The sequence below is a fragment of the Populus euphratica genome, unplaced genomic scaffold (assembly GCF_000495115.2).
Source record: "Populus euphratica unplaced genomic scaffold, PopEup_1.0 scaffold187.1, whole genome shotgun sequence".
NCBI lineage: Eukaryota > Viridiplantae > Streptophyta > Magnoliopsida > Malpighiales > Salicaceae > Populus > Populus euphratica.
In genome coordinates, this window is record NW_011500070.1 from 146,876 (window position 1) to 164,719 (window position 17,844).

The 17,844-nt window shown below is 31.6% G+C and overlaps 3 protein-coding genes across 4 annotated transcripts; 2 read left to right on the top strand and 1 right to left on the bottom strand.

The window, feature by feature from the left end:
- Window positions 1–392: 392 nt before the first annotated feature.
- Window positions 393–1,162, bottom strand: LOC105108447 (putative UDP-glucose flavonoid 3-O-glucosyltransferase 3). The gene is made up of 2 exons (XM_011002766.1): window positions 907–1,162; window positions 393–769 (listed from the first exon to the last, which is right to left on the bottom strand). The coding sequence occupies exons 1-2, from the start codon at window positions 1,160–1,162 to the stop codon at window positions 393–395; spliced, it is 633 nt and encodes a 210-aa protein (XP_011001068.1).
- Window positions 882–7,974, top strand: LOC105108403 (anthocyanidin 3-O-glucosyltransferase 2-like). Of its 2 annotated transcripts, none has more exons than XM_011002700.1 (2): window positions 882–961; window positions 6,353–7,974. In XM_011002700.1, the coding sequence occupies exon 2, from the start codon at window positions 6,368–6,370 to the stop codon at window positions 7,793–7,795; it is 1,428 nt and encodes a 475-aa protein (XP_011001002.1). In that variant the 5' UTR covers window positions 882–961; window positions 6,353–6,367; the 3' UTR covers window positions 7,796–7,974. The 2 variants fall into 2 exon arrangements, with proteins under 2 accessions (XP_011001002.1, XP_011001001.1); XM_011002699.1 differs by having other exon boundaries at window positions 886–967; window positions 6,359–7,974.
- Window positions 7,975–13,628: 5,654 nt separating this feature from the next.
- LOC105108404 (anthocyanidin 3-O-glucosyltransferase 2-like) lies at window positions 13,629–15,394 on the top strand. The gene has a single exon (XM_011002702.1). The coding sequence runs from the start codon at window positions 13,705–13,707 to the stop codon at window positions 15,145–15,147; it is 1,443 nt and encodes a 480-aa protein (XP_011001004.1). The 5' UTR covers window positions 13,629–13,704; the 3' UTR covers window positions 15,148–15,394.
- The last annotated feature ends 2,450 nt before the right edge of the window (window positions 15,395–17,844 follow it).

Sequence of the window (17,844 nt, forward strand, 5' to 3'; positions counted from 1 at the left end):
GTAAGGTTATTAAAGATTTATATAATTATTAATTTTAAAATCTATAAAATTAATTAAGATATATATATATATATATATATATATATTGACTTGAACACTTATATTAAAAATAAAATAAAATAAAAAATTGGCATTAGTTGCTGTGATAGATTTTAATGCTATAAAACAAAAGGAAGAAAAGAACAGAAAGGTAAGGTCATTCCGGAAGGCCTCAACTTTAATTAACTTCATCAGAACTAATGTTGGTTAGCAAATACATCACTATAACATGACCAAATCAAACAAACTACATATATGATAAAGACTATAACTTAATTTGAGGAATGAAATTTAGCCACAATAGGAATTGATGATCATTGATGGAATCAACATGGTAGAAAGGCCTAAGCTCTTCAAGGTTTGCTTCCTAACCATTGATCAATCAAGTTTCCAAAAGCAACATACGAAGATCCACCCTCCATCACAGCTTTCTTCGCCATTTCACTGGTTTCTTTGGCTTTGTTTCTTTGTTGACCACCGTGTTCCATCATGGTTTTCACAGCTTTTGTTATCACCTCCGCCTTGACAAAATCTGTAGGACAATCTCTCCTAAAATCCAACGTCAATTCCACTGCTAATCCCAAGTCTTTCACTAGCTGAAATGCATTCAGGTGTTGCTCAGCATATAATGGCCAAGTTATAATAGGCACGGCATACCACAAGGCCTCCAAAGTTGAGTTCCATCCACAGTGTGATACGAAAGCGCCTACTGCTTTATGTGCCAAGATTTCTACACATCAATAAAGGCAGTGCAAAACATATCAACAACAACACTAGCAATTGGTGCAGGGTTGTGGGCCATGACTAGGTTAACAATAGTATCTTTCACAAGGGTTTTGTGATCACTGATGTAAGAAGTAAAAGCACTTGCAGGGCTTACAGCTAAAGCTTCTGGAGGAGGTGCAGGTATGGTCTCAGGAATTTCGATGAACCTGATTTCTGTATGAATAGAAGCAAGCGATTCGGTGTTCTTGCTTATGCCACCGTAAATTGGATTGTGGATGACAAGCATGGTTATCAAGAAACTGTCGTTTCTCTCAAGAACCATCTTTGCTAACTGAACAGCTGATACAAGATGGCCAAATCCAGGTGCAGGGACAAAGACTAGCTGTGTTTTCTTCATTTTGGAGTTTCTGAATGTTCAACACGGTGATCCTCGTTTGCCTTATAAGGGCTCAGGGTCAATGCCACAATCCAATTTTTTAATCTAAATATAAAAAGATTATATATAAACTAAATTAAACTAATTTTTATAAATTTTACCAAGTAATTCTACCATCAATTCCTAAAACCTAACAATCATTCAAACAAAATTTAAGAATTGATGGTAGAATTACTTGGTAAAAATTCATGAAAATAAGCAAACTTTCTTGACAATCTTATATACTCATCCTTCTTATTAAATGACATTTAAATGTCTAAAGTAAGGAATACCTACATCTAGCCAAAACAACATTCAGGGTTCTTCTACAATGAAGGTTGGTATGTGAAATGAGAGGGTTAGATGGAGATGGAAAGGTTAGGTAGGGAGATGAAATGGTTTGATTGGGACAAGAAGAAGAAGGTTTGGTGAGGCCATTTTGAATATCAATGTACAATTTCATACACCATCACTGTCCAATGCTTTAATGCACAACATCATTCATATCCTAAGGTAAGAGCAATAAGGGAAACAACAAGCCATGTTCATCATTTTTTATCATAATGTTTTTACTCTTTTTTTTCTTTTTTTTATCATCATCATCATGTTTAATGTTCATGATGTGAACAATTTACACCATTCAACACCAATGCATCACCTTTATAAGAAGCCCGATTTCCATGAATGCAAAATCCAAGCCCATTTTAGGCCCAATATAAGAAATCCAAACTATGTTTAGGCCCAACATACACACCATTGCATGTCAACTGAGCTCTTACCAATTTTTAATTGCCGAGTGTCTCTTCGCCATCACCAGCTCGTCTCTGTTCATATTTTCATCTCGTAGCAACACTGTGCTGAAACTATCTTGTGAATTTGTTGTCTTTGAACGTCATTCAACGCAAAAAAGCTCCAAAATCTACCATCAAGACAAGTCATTAACAACGCCAAAATTAGCGTGTCCACAAATTTGGTCTCTCACACACAGAGGCTATATATAAAAACTAGATTGGTGTTCCGTAATACGTAGCGTAGCGGATAATCTTATTTTTTTTATTGCATAAAAGATACTAAAATGATATATGTATTTATTTTTTAAAAAATAATATTCAGGTCATTATCTTAAATAAATTTAATAAAATTGGTTAATTTAATAATATAATTAGAAAATAAAATAAAATATTAATATAAAATAAAATGAAAAAAAATAATAATAATTCAATATAAAAAATGAACATTTATCAATATTATAGAAATATATCTTTACAATATTATTAAAATGTTTTAATGATGTTACTTGTTAACAGAATAAAAATAAAAATAAAAATAAATAATTACATTAAAAGAAAAATCAAAAAATAAATGTGTGTATTTTTTAAAAAAAATATATCATATTATTTTTTAAAATATATTCAATAAATAAGTAGGCTGCGGTTAATATTCAAAAGTCTCATGTTAAATTATTATCCCTGTCCCACCATATTACACAAATTATGCACACCTTTTTATCTTTCTCCTCGTCCTTTATCTTTTTGGTCATTGCCGTGGCTTGTCGATCCCTCACGGCCCAATTTACAGGCACCCGTCACTGTAAAAACAGTCATCTTAACTCTAAGAATGTCATTTAACTAGCTAATTCTGAATTTAATTTGTGAAAATCAATTTTAAATTTAATTTTTAAAAATCACTAGTTCAGGATCACATCAATAAAATCATCCATAAATACATTAAAAATTAAGCTTATATTAGTTTATGCATGAAGTGAGACTATCATTTGGAATTATCTCAATATTGTATAATTTATTTTAATTAATGCATAAAGTGAATTAAAAGTATAAAAAATTACTTTTTAGAATTTGTTTTTCATTAGTAGTTGAAAACAAGAGCCATCAGAATAGTTGGGCATGTAATAGCTTAGATGGACTCGCCTTGTTAGGCGCTGCCTTTTGTATTCTCTCTCTTAAAAATGTGATATTTTGACTTGAAAGTTTATGTATCGATACTATTTTTTTTAATATAAAACTCGTAATAAAATTATAAACCTGAGCATAAAATTAATATTATTATCAAAAAAAAAAATAAATAATTGAAAATGTCGGTGAGGAATTTTTCATCGGTAAAGTAATTTTAGACGATAATCATAATATATAGTAATAGAATTTTTGTGTCAATAATTTTAATATAAATAGCAATATAATATTTTTCATAACTACCAATGAAAAATAGAATAGAATAGAATAAAATTAAAATTTAATAAAAAAAACTTCATCCACAATTCAACACTTCAGAAATTCCTACGAAATTGCCAATTAATAAATTTAAACAACAGAATATCATCATGTATTTATTGTCTTTGGATTCTTTCTGGCCATGCAACTATCTAGCTATTAAAGGCAATCACAATCAATCGTTGTTGTTTTTGTTACTTCTTCTTCTTCTTCTTTTAATAGTAATGTATTATTAAGTCAATTTCGATACATTAAAAACTATGTCCTTCCTCAATTTAAAACCATAACACCTACCATGCAAGAATTCGCACGAGTCAATATATTAAGCTGTCATCACACACACTAATAGGATATTGTTACTAGAATTTTGTTAGATGAATTTAAAATTATTTAGAGTTTATTATTTAAATATTTGATTTTTTATTTTATTTTGAATAATTTTTAAAAAATTAGATTTTCATAAATTATAAATCATCCAATTATTCAGTTTTCAACAATAATTCATATAAACAACTTGTGAGAAATCTTATAAATTCTTATTTAAAAAAAATAGTTACTCATAGATTTTATGTTTGACAAACAATCATCCTTTATTACTTATAAAATAATAGGCTTAGGTTTATATTTATAGGGAACCCTAAAGACCATATAAATAATAAAATATATATTTTCTCTTTAAATAATATCCATATATTATTTAAGAATAATTTTATAAATTTAATCAATCAAGTCTTTACTTTATTGTTTTAGGTCTAGAAATATAATCCTTATATTAATTATATTCTATTCCTTGTTTCTAAAATATAGTTTAATTAAATCATACTTAATTAAATCATTCTAATTTAATTTATAACTAATCATTCTTAACGTGCGTGACTTATCAGGTTTCTAATATGTTGGTCCAAATATAAATTATAATTCTAATTAAATAACTTAAATAGTTTAATTTATTATCAATTCAATAATTAACTAATTAATTTATATTTGAAGATCAAGTGTATCGTCTAGTAACGGGTCCTGATTCCTTTAAATATTAGAAAAGCCATTAGTGATTTGATTTAACCTTTCAGTACCCGATTTTTCAGTGTAATGAATATCATTTCATCAATAATATTTTGATTTAACATTAAAACATGAAGTATATAGGCGATGTTAAATCATGTTTATTTTCTATATAATAGTCATTGATCGTTTGAATATTATTTTTAAATTTCATTTCATCTTGACTAAGAATTTCTCAATCAATAATATTTGAAAATAAATAAAATATTCTTTCTAATTCACTTAAAGTGATAAATCCTTTCTTGATCAATTAAGTACATTTATATAGTTCATATTATACCCAATATCTATCTTTTTGTTACCTTAATTAAAATAAAAATATAACATAATCAAAGCATAACATTCTCTATATAAGATAATTTAGTGATCTCAAATTTAATGACCACTTATAGTACCATCACGTGAATCTTTTCATAGATATATATAATTTTTTCATATGAAATTCTCATGTAAATCAGTTCAATGTACATGTTTTATGACAAATAATTATATATTAATTTTAGGTATCATTTATATCTCAACTTATGAAAATAACTATTTTCTTTTATAAAAGAAAAAACATTATATATATATATATATATGTCTTTACAATTTTAATGAATTTCTAGTATTTAAGAGAGCATCAACTATGATTATTTTAAAAATAATATTTTGATGCAATAGAAATCTCATAATTTCAACAACCTTATAATTTTATTTATAAAGCATTTTTGTTCTATAAACTTTATCTTTACTCTTGATTTATTAATCCAATATTATATAAATATTTAAAAAAAATAAGTTTTTATTAATAATAAATAAATATTTATATAATATATAATAATATCACATATAAACAACTAATTAACTACAAATATATATTAAACTAACATAGATATCACGAACTATTATGTGTTTGGATTATAATTTTTTTATCAATCACTTATCACTAAAATACTAAAACTTGACTACCACGACTTGATTATCAAATCAATTTAAAAAATAACTAAAATAAATATTTTAACCTTGTAAATTTTATTATTAAAAAATAATATTGTAATTTAAAACAAATTAAAAAATTAGAGTTTTGAATTTGAAAATTTCAAATCTTAAAACATTGGTGATGAACGAATTCACGATTGATGGTGGCTTTTTTGAAAAGCAACAGAAAGATTTCTAGTTCAAATACTACAGCAGGTGACAATTAAACCATATCAATAGTTCAGGGATATTTATACCTTATAGCCTGAATTAAAGGTATATATACCTGCTTTCAAATATAAGAAAATCAAGGTGTCAGCTTCCAGAGATCATCTAGTCCAGCAAACGGGGAAGCCGTAGCATGGAATGGAGTGACCGGTGATCGAGATTGCGAGAAATACCCTCGGCAGGGAAGGCACTAAATGCATGGAAGCCACCAGCTAGCAAGGGAAAAGACTAGCCAAGTTTTTGTCACGTCGGAGACAGTAAAGATGCCCGCTTGATTTGATCGATAGCCACTTCATGTCTAAAGGTGTCCAGACTTGAGCCCCTAGTTTTTGACCTCTCTTATGATTTCTTTCACTCTTTTTCGTCAATAAATATAAATATATCATTCCTTTTCTGGGTTGAATAGAATTTTTAATTTAGTTTATATACAATTTTTTTTATATTTAGATTAAAAATATAATTTTAAAATAAAGTGATTAATTAAACTAGCCTTTTCCTCTCTCGTATTTGTATTTCTCTTTGTTGTTTAATTTAGATTATTTAACAAATGTCACATGAAAGTTTTTCTATGAAATCAATCTAATAGTTGTCATATCCAATTTGATGATCAATTTAGAAAGGAAAAAAAAATCATAACAGCTGGCATTGTGGCCTTGAGCCTTTATAAGGCAAACAAGGATCACCATATTGAACATTCAAAACCTCCAAAATGAAGAAAACACAGCTAGTCTTTGTCCCTGCACTTGGATTTGGCCACCTTGTATCAGCTGTTCAGTTAGCAAAGATGGTTCTTGAGAGAAATGACAGTTTCTTGATAACCATGCTTGCCATCCACAATCCATTTTCCGGTAGCATAAGCAAGAACACCAAATCGCTTGCTTCAATTCATACAGAAATCAGGTTCATTGAAATTCCTGAGACCATACCTGCACCTCCTCCAGAGGCTTTAGCTGTAGGACCTGCAAGTGCTTATACTTCTTACATCAATGATCACAAAACCCTTGTAAAAGATACTATTGTTAACCAAGTCATGGCCCACAACCCTGCGCCAATTGCTAGTGTTGTTGTAGATATGTTTTGCACTGCCTTTATTGATGTTGCAAAAGAACTTGGGGTAGCTTCTCATGTTTTTTACACTTCTGATGCTGCCTTTCTTGCCATGATGCTTTACCTTTCAGATAGAGAAGACATGGGTGAGCCTAAGTTTAGCCCTACTGACCCTGACTATATCATCCCCTGTTATTCAAATCCCGTGCCCTACCGTGTTCTGCCGTTATTGCACACCGATGTGGAATATGAGTCTTTTGCAAATCATGGAAGAAAGTTTAAGTACTCAAACGGTATCATTGTTAATACATTTTCAGAAGCTGAGTCGCATGCAGTTAGTGCTCTTTTGGCTAGAGATGATATACCACCAATTTTCAATGTTGGGCCATTGATTGATCACAAGGGAAAGAGTCTGTCAGGATCCGATGCCGTCAAGCGTGACGAGATCTTGAAATGGCTTGATGATCAACCTGAAAAATCAGTGGTGTTCTTGTGCTTCGGGAGTGGAGGAGGCTTTGATGAAGCTCAGCTGAAAGAAATTGCAATCGGGCTCGAGAGGAGTGGACATAGGTTCTTATGGTCCCTCCGGTTGAAACCCTCCAAGGGGAAGCTGCAAGCTAGTTTTTTTGACAACTATGGAGAGATCTTGCCACAGGGATTCTTGGAAAGAACTAAAAATATTGGGATGCTATGTGGATGGGCACCACAAGTAGAAATCTTGGCACATAAAGCAGTAGGTGCTTTCGTATCACACTGTGGATGGAACTCAACTTTGGAGGCCTTGTGGTATGCCGTGCCTATTATAACTTGGCCATTATATGGTGAGCAACACATGAACGCATTTCAGCTGGTGAAAGACTTGGGATTAGCAGTGGAATTGACGTTGGATTTTAGGAGAGATTGTCCTACAGATTTTGTCAAGGCGGAGGTGATAACAAAAGCTGTGAAAACCATGATGGAACAAGGTGGTAAACTTAGAAACAAGGCCAAAGAAACCAGTGAAATGGCGAAGAAAGCTGTGGTGGAGGGTGGATCTTCTTATGTTGCTTTTGGAAACTTGATTGATCAATGGTTAGGAAGCAAACCTTGAAGAGCTCAAGCCTTATCTACCATGTTGATTCCATCAATGATCATCAATGCCTACTGTGGCTTAATTTCATTCCTCTAATCAAATTAAGTTATAGTCTTTATCATATATATAGTTTGTTTGATTTGGTCATGTTGTAGTTAACTATTTCTTATCCAACATTAGTTCTGATGAACTTGGTTGAACTGTTAAAGTTGAGGCGTTATGGAATGACCGTACCTTTTTCATCTTTTATATATATATATCCCCGGAAGCATGAAAGGAAACTATTTTAATGGCATGCCATATAAATAAAGATTAGTCAAAATTATTATTATATTTTTTAATTATTTTAATGAGTTAATATAAAAAATAAAAATAAAAAAATGTATTTTTTAAAAAATATTTTAAAAATCATTCAGTACTGCACAGCGAAACATTAAGAGTTGAATTCAAATCAAGCAATAGTTCTTGATGGACAAACAAAAAGTGATGGAACAAATCAAGGGACCCAACACTGGCCTTAAAATCTATCACACCACCTAATGCAAATTGCTTACATGCGTAGTGACGCCATTACTTGAAAGTATGTGATGCGGACAAAAAAAAAAACCAAAGAAACACAAGTACATCTAATCTTTAATTTAAAAATTTATTACTAAATATTTTATGTTCAATAGTTTGTATTTTTTACTAAATATTTTTTCTTGATAAAAATCAACATAACAAGAAAGAAAAACTAAAAGTTCTGGAGGCCTTTTGGGTCTCGATCTTTAGAATTTTCTTTTCAAATTTGATAGTGTGTACAAGAACATCAAAAGTTATGGGATTTTTTTTTTTTTTAATCAAGCCTCTTCTTGAACTTAATTATTGATCAATAAACAACTTTGGTAGACAATCCATGTAGTCTAGTCATAACAAATCCACACCTAATTCAAACCACCAGCATAAGTTATACATGAATTCTTCATTATCGTGGACAATTCATCTTCCTTTTCTCTCTCGAGAGATCAATTTGTCATTGCTTTCTATTTTATAATTCACACATAACCATTATTATAATATATGACTCAGGATTCTACTCTACTCAAGGTCAGGGTCATAGATTGATGGTTTGATTCAATTCATCCAAAGCTTTTGTTAAGAAAATAAAAACTTAAACAACTTTGTTGTTTCGGTAAAAATATAACTGGTTTTTTAACTAACTCGGCAAAGCCAGGCTTCGAGTTAGTGGGTTATGATGATGACCTGATCATCAAATTAACCCATCAAGCTGAACTTTGAATAAATAGATCACTGGACTAACCTGTCGAATTGGATTGACTCTTATACCAATAAACTTAACATTCACCTTTTCCTACGGTTATTACTGGAATGAAGAAACCATAGCTAGTGTTAATTCCCGCAGCAAAATTTGGCCACCATGTGTCCACAACTGAGTTAGCAAACCACATACCTTGGTGAACCCCAATTGAAAGACATACCAAATGAGCTCAAGCAGAGTTCACACAAGTTCTTATGATCCATTTAGAAACCACCATCCAAGGGCAAGTTCCTGTTAGGAGATCATGTCAAAAGGATTCCTCAGAAGATCTAAAAATGTCAGCGTGATATATGAGGTTCGACACCGCAAGTACAGTTCTTGGCATATAAAGCAATAGCTGCATTTGTATCGCATTGCTGATGGTACTCAATCTTGGAAAGCTTATGGTATGGTGCGTGTCACGGGGTAATTTTTCGCCACGCGAATAAACCCGTGCGGCAGCCTAGTCCCTCGCTAGACTCAGCCTTCCCTCGTCTATCCACTCGTGTTTACCTATTAACTAAGTGTTTCTCTCACCCGAGAGGTTTCCCCACTTTCCCATGTTAAAGACAAGCGGAATACACAAGTAGAATTGCTCTTAACCAAGCACACTAAGAATACAAGAATACCTCTCAACCTTTATTTATCTCATCAACAAAGGATTACACAACGTGTGCTATGCACAGAATTCGCATGCTACACCAACAAGTTTACATACGTTATTTTCTCTCTATGCATTCTATTCTCTATGTATTCTCCCTATACAGCAAAGAATTACCATCATCAGTTATAGCCAAGTATGTGAGCTGCAGGGCACCTCCATGATCCCCATATTTCAGGACATAATAGGTACTTACTCCCCCATGATCCCCATGATCATTTGTGGCTCACCCATATCCCCATTTCTAGGATATAGTGGAGAACTTCCTCCCCCCATGTGCTTCATGATTTCAGCAACTTGGAAACACCCCAGTTATGCTCCCACTTTCTGCATGCTCGCCTGGCAGCTCCATCTGCCAGCCCTAGCTTCATCTGCTGCTAAATCACCCACATGCCTTGGACAATCCATCGTCCAAGTTTTAGATCTTGCTAAGTCAAGCCCCTGACTTACGCAAGCTCTCGTGCGCTACTGAGTGCGCACCCTGGGTACGGTCGCCAAATACTGCGATGCCAAATCCGCATCTGCGTGCAGACCCCCATGTCTGCGCTGCCGAATGCACATCTACGTGCAGGCTGTCCAATCTTGCACTGCCCCATTCGCTTCTGCGTGCGGGCCACAAATCTGGCGCTGCCGAATTCACAACTGCGTGCAGGCCCCAATTCCTTCGCTGCCGAATTCGCAACTGCATGCAGGCCCCAAATTCCTGCGCTGCCGAATTCGCATCTGCGTGCAGGCCCCAATTCCTTCGCTGCCGAATTCGCAACTGCATGCAGGCCCCAAATTCCTGCGCTGCCGAATTCGCATCTGCGTGCAGGCCCCAATTCCCCCCGTGCACATTTAACACTGTAACAGTGTGCCTCTTATAACTTCGGCCATTGTATGATAAGCAATAAATTAATGCATTTAGATTGGTCAAGTTTTTGGGATTAGCTATTGAGTTGAAAATGGATTATAAATTGGGTGACGGTGTTACAAAATTCAAAGTAATTAGAAATATGGTTTTTTAGCAATTGAATTATTAGTTAATTATAAGTTCTAGCAAAATATTCTATTATTCATGGGTTTATGAAATTTGTAGCTTGTTGTAAAAAACATATAACTTGAAAAATTGTTGAGATTTAGAGATCTAAAGATGACAAGGTAAGTAATCTTTAAACAAATGATAATCATAAATGAGAAAAAAAAATATTTATTCTAAAAATATTAGTGTTTATTCTTAGTTTTGATGTGATGAATGCTTTAAAATTAAAAAGATATTTTTGTACAAAATAGAGATTGTAAACTTTATAGTTATTTATAACCCATTGAACCTTGTTATTTTTATTGGAATATATATACTAGAAAGTCATTTTCTCCTAACAATATTAATAAAGAATAAATATCATTTACACAACATTAATAAATAATAAAATATTTCTTAGCCAATATTAATGGTAAAGAAAATATGATAGGTTTTTAGAAGACTTTTATACATCTAAAAATATAGAGAAATGAATATCATTGACATTAATATTTTATATTAAAAGTCATAAGAATAAATAATCAAAGTCTTATGGCCTAATATGAGACCTATAATGATTATCGGACTCATGTCTGTTTGGGCTCTCCACGTAGTTAAGCCCAATAATATTGGGTTTGACAGCTTATCAGATCTAAATTTATTGAACTTAACACATAGTTAAACTCAATGTATTAAATCTCCCAGCTTATCAAACTCATGTTTGCTTAGGTTTAATGTGTAACGAAACCCAAGGATATTTAGTTTGGTAGCTCATCAAACCTATATCTGCTTAGGCTCAACGCATAGCCTAATTTAAAGATATTGAGTTTGACATTTTATCTGATTCATGTTTACTTAGACTTATTATTTAGCTGAAATTAATGATATTGGATCTGATAGCTTGTTAAACTCATGCTCATTAAAACTCTACTTTTAACTACATTAAAAAATATTGAGTCTAAAAGTGAGAGATGTTATTTAGACTTGGTATTTTACCAAGTTTAGAAATGTTGGATATAAATATAAGCTATATTTATCTATTATTGAATTATCATCTTAACTTTGAACCTTTTAAAAAAAAGACTTCGATTCCAAAATTAAATTTTTTAAATATGATTTGGAATAAAGTAACCTTATGAAGGAAAATGATGTAGGAAGCAGTGAAATGCTTGATAGAAAACGCTAGTTAAGTGAAAAACAAGGTTAGAGAAGTGAGTAAGAAGGCTAGGCAAGCTCTGCTAGAGCATGCTACTTTTGGATACTTGATTAGTCAATGGCTGGTAAACAAGGTTTGAAGAAGTTACTCGAAATTATTATACTATAACTTAAAACGTGTGGGCTTTGTTTTTTACTATAAAGGCAGGTACTGTTTATGTATTATTGTGGATGGTACTGTGTTGATGCACTGTTCATTTTCATAAATTATTAGTTTTTTAGTTTTATTTTTCAATGATTTAGTTCTAATTAAAGGTTAATTAACTATGATTTCTTAGGAAAATAAGGTGTTGAAAGAACTTTGTTTTTCTTAAGTCCTTTTTACCTGAGAGTCTTTCCTTTATATTTCTATTTAAATATTCATATCCTCACAATTTGTTCATTTAAGTATTAAGCTATTTGTTTGCACAATAGCTTAATACTGAGGGTATTATTCATCAACTTTAATATATCTTCTTCTTTTTTCACTCATTTAGTCCAACAACATTTATCAACCTCGTTTAATGTTTACTTTTTCAATTTCTATAAACACAATAAAAACTATTGTCTTTAGGATTGCAAAACATGCACGTTTAAAAGTTTTTAAAGTTCTTTTTTTAATCTGAAACATTTTGTTATGAACAATGAGAAATAGCGCTAATAATTTAATTTATTAATCTTAAATTGAATCTATTAAATTTAATTTATTTAACGAGTACTACAGGTTGAAATTAAGATCAAACAAGATTTAATTTTAAAAAATAAAAAATAATATCATTTTAAGTTTTTAATTTTTTTAAAATAATATTATTTTGAATTGATTTGTCTAAATCATTACTGAAATCTTAAAAAAAAAAATTAATTATGAGTAGATTTGGCCGAGTTTTTAATAATGAGCAGGAGTTGATGAATAATTTATACCATAGTAAATTACTGTTTTTTAACGGTAATCCTAACATAATTTGATTAATCAAATTGTAAGATTAAAGGAGGTCAAACATAAAAGAGAGAGAGAGATAGAAATCTTGAAAAAGAATTAAATCATAATTTATTATTTTTTTAGCAGAATAAACGCATAAATAAAAGTTCTAAGAATATGATTTTGTTACGCAAATGCAAGGAGGGGCAACGACAAGAAACAAATCTTTTGCCTTTACGAGAAGACTGACATGGTAAGTGAGGCAACCACTACCAAGTTGTCGTTTTATAATTGATGGGTAATAACCCAGCTAAACGACACCTCTTGGGTTGGTGGCCTGGGTTTTGGTCAGGGCTACATTCTCTTGCTTTTTTTTTTTTCTTTTTAATTTTTTTTTATCTCGAAGCATGAAACAATAAAAAAATAATTTAGTTCATAAAATATTTTAAATTTTATACTCTCGTATTTAAGAATTATTATGTTTTTGGAATACATAATTCACAGCTATTTATCCTCATTTTTCTTGAAGTGGGGACAACACCTTTTAGCTTCTCCTTGGTTAAATATCAATTACAGTCACCTTTTCCAAAAACAATTATTATATGATAGAGTCCTTACATAATTATTGTAAAATAAATTAATAAAAAAATCTCTCTAGGGACCCTATTTTTTCTTCACCTAACCGTCAACGCATGGCAGCACTGAGCTGTTGAAGATCAATATATTCTCAACCAAATTTCAGAGCAAACGAGCATTGAATTCCGACTATATATAGTGCCCCATAACCCAATCCCATATTATTTATCCAAAAAAAAGAAATCACACAGAAGCCAAAAACCTTCCTTATCCGCCAAAAATGGCACCCGCTCAAACCACCACAACCAAGAATGCACTGGTCTTCGTCCCAGCACCAGGAATTGGTCATCTTGTATCAGTCATGGAGTTTGCAAAACGTTTGCTTGAAAGAGATGACAGTTTCTCCATCACAATGCTTCTTATGTCCCCACCATTTGCACATGATGTTACGACCTATGTTGAGAAACTTAATGCATCTCACCCAGAATTTCAATTCCTTGGTCTTCCTACTGTAACCCCACCACCCCTAGAAGATGTTCTTGCTTGTCCTGAACATTTTGTGTCAGTTTTCATTGCGGATCATAAGAACCATGTTAAGGATATGATTGTCAACCATGTTTTGTCCAACAAGTCAGTTAAACTTGCTGGTTTGGTTCTTGATTTGTTTTGTACTGCCTTTGTTGATGTTGCCAAAGACCTTGGTGTCCCTTCTTATATTTTCTTTGCTTCTGGTGCTGCTTTTCTTGGTTCCATGCTTTACCTTCCTGATAGATTTGACAAGGGAGGAGTCACCTACAAACCAACCGATCCTGACTCTATTATCCCTAGTTACATCAACCCAGTTCCCTCCAGGGTGTTGCCAAGTTTGTTGTTCCATGATGGTGGGTATTCAACTTTCGTAAGCCATGCTAGGAAATTCAAGGAGGCAAAGGGTATCATTGTCAATACATTTGCAGAGCTAGAATCCCATGCTGTTAACTATCTTAATGGCGAGGCAGGTGTACCCCATGTTTACACTGTGGGGCCAGTGGTTGATCACAAGGGAAACAGTCCTGTAGCTGATGGGAACCAACGTGAAGAGATCATGAAGTGGCTCGATGCTCAGCCAGAGAAATCAGTGGTGTTTCTGTGCTTTGGAAGTCAAGGGAGCTTCGGTGTGCTTCAATTGAAAGAGATTGCACTTGGGCTTGAGCAAAGTGGCCAACGGTTCTTGTGGTCTATCAGGAGGCCACCTTCTCAAGAATCTTTGAACCCCGGTGAAGTTAATGATTTTAGTGAGCTTTTGCCAGAAGGGTTTCTGGGCAGGACAAAAAATGTAGGGTTTATTTGTGGGTGGGCTCCTCAAGTTGAAGTCTTAGCCCATAAAGCCACAGGTGCGTTTGTGTCCCATTGTGGATGGAACTCAATTTTGGAGAGTACTTGGTATGGTGTGCCTGTTGTAACATGGCCCTTGTATGGTGAGCAACAAATCAATGCATTCCAATTGGTAAAGGACGCCGGAGTGGCAATTGAAATGAAAATGGATTACAGGAAGGATGGCGGTGAGGTTGTGAAGGCAGGCCAAGTAGCAAAAGCAGTGAAGGATGTGATTGAAGGTGCTAGTGACGTGAAAAGCAAGGTTAAAGCAATGAGTGAAACTGGCAGGAAAGCATTGTTGGAGGGTGGATCTTCATATGTGGCATTTGAAACCTTGGTTGGTGTTTTGTCAGGGAACAAGGCTTGAAGAACTTACACACCATGTTAAAATCTGAGGTTGATTCTGCACTTACGTATGTTACCTCTTGTCATGGTTCTTTTGGGTGATGATGCTAGTGGTATGCTTCAACCCTATTAGATTTGGTTTTCGTCGATCTTCCTTTTTTTCCTGTTTTTTTGTCTATGATGAGTTCATGGTCGGTCCCAAATGCCTCCCCCTCTTGTTCTCTCAATAGCCTACAATAAAATTTTCTCTTTATTTAGTTATCAAGAAAGGGAGTTGTTTCAGATTTTATTCTGTGCATGTATCGGGGAAGGGGGGCAGTCGTTGTCTTGTTTATTTTTGTACAAAAATCACTAAAATAAACCTCATTGCAGTTCCTCTATGAAAATCTTTTCTTATTTAAGTTCTACCAAAAAACAGGAGATTTAATTGAACAATTCTGTATCCATTTGTTTATTTATTTATTTATATAAAATAAGGTAAGATTCTCTTTCACCATTATAATTAAATAATGTATAAGACCATCCATATTAGATCCACCGTCCTTTAAAGCTTTCATTGAAAAAAAAAAATTTAGTTGTAAAACTTTAGTTGTATCTAATAGTTAATTAGCCAGTCTTGATCAGTTCAGGGTAGAGAGAAAATAAAAAAAAATCTAATTTTTCTAATTAAAGTATCAGATTAACTTGTTAACTCGATTAATTTTAAGATTGACTTGTTAGAAACTCAAAACCCGAAGATTTTCTTTTTAGAGTGTGTTTGGTATTGCGGTAGATGTTGTGGTTGTGGTTTGAAAAAAGTTATTTTGTAAAAAGTACTTTTAATTGAGGTTGGTTTGAAAAAATAGATGTTTGATTAAAACTGTGGTTGAAATTGAAGTTGAAAAAAAAGTAATTTAATGTGTTTGATTAAATTTTTTTTTTAAATTGAAGTTATAAAATAATTTTTAAAAATATATATTAATATTGATGATTTTAAATTTAACTATTATAGAATTAATTACTCCTATTATATCATGAAATAAATAATACTTTATATAAAATATTTTTTTTATTTTATTAAACTCTTTATAATTACATTATAAATGAAAAAAAAATAAAAACCATATGAACAGTACACGTTAATTGCACTGTTCACGTGAACAGTGCAATTCACTGTGAACAGTGCAGTGAATTGCACTGTTTATGTTAATTGCACTGTTCACTGAACAGTACAATTAACGTGTACAGTGAATGAAAAGCAGTCTTTCATTAACTGTGTTTTAAACGTAAAAGTTATATAGGACCATGTACAATAAACTGATTTTTTTCTTTACCAAACGACTGCAGACTGCGTTTTAATTAAAACGCAGCCGTAGCCGCGTAAACAAACAGCACCTTAATTAAAACCGGGCGGTTCTCATACCCTTTAAAGAACAATTTTTAAGTCATCAGGTTTTTACAACGACGACAGGAGACAACGGCTAAATTTAGACCGAGAGTTGATGTCTTCCACTGTGAAATAAAGATAGATGAACCACTCGAGCAAGCTATGGTTCCAAAGTCAAATCATATCATGTGGAATACAAACGTGTTTCCTTTGATGGGTCGACTATTTATGTAGGCACTCAAGTAATAAAGACAAACCAATCTATAAATACATGGATTTTTTTATTAATATGAATATTTGAATTAATAATTAATCATTAAATTTTAAAATTAAAAATTATTTAAATCTCCTGTAATTATAAAAGAATTCAAACTTGTTATCAATGAATTTTTTTTCCTTGTGAAATGGAAACTTGTACATTTTCCTCCTTTCCCACTATGACTGCGTGACATCAGCCTGGTAATTTCCTTAATCATGAATCAAGACAAACAAAATTGGCCAACCATTTTTTATGTTTTATGTTTTTTTTTTTTCCAAAAGAAATTCCCATGAAGTAATTCTTCACAGGGTATCTCTAAGAAAATCTTAATCATGCTATTTCTTCTTTTAATAGAAAATTATTGATTTTTTTAATTTTTTATTATGTTTAATAAATTTATTTATTAAAATGAATTTGTAATATAAATCGATATACACATAAAATTATTAAATAAAATAAAAAAAATACTATGCAACACTACTTGTATTAAAAATATTATAAAAAAATAAATATTTTTTATTTAAATTTTTTTTAATACATATAAAATACATTTAAAAAATAAAATAAAATACTGTCGGCCTAATAAGTCAATCTAGTGTTTGACTTATTAAGAAAAGGCCTACACATACAAGCTTTAATTTCTTATTAAGTTAATAGGGTGAATAATAATTCATCCGTCTCAATTATTTGAAAAAAATAAATGATATTTCATTTAAAAAACTTATATTATAGTTATAAAATTTATTTTGACCCAAAACATTTAGAAAATATATTATAAATCTTGCTAAATTAATTCATGACTTCAAAAACATAAAAAAAAGTTTTAAAACCTAAATTAACTTGAAATAAAAATATTTTCAAGACCAAAACTGTTTTTTGGGCGTTTTTAAAATAAAGAAAAAACACTCAATTTAAATGTATCTAAATAATCATTTTAATAATTAAAGTTACAGTTAATGACAACTTTCACAATCAATTTTCGAATCCAGTAAGTCTCGTTATTTTAATTCTTTATCTTTCAACTCGACTCTTTAAAGAAAAAATGATTGGATGTAATTTAGGTTCAAAAAGATTTAATTATGAAAAAAAAAAAG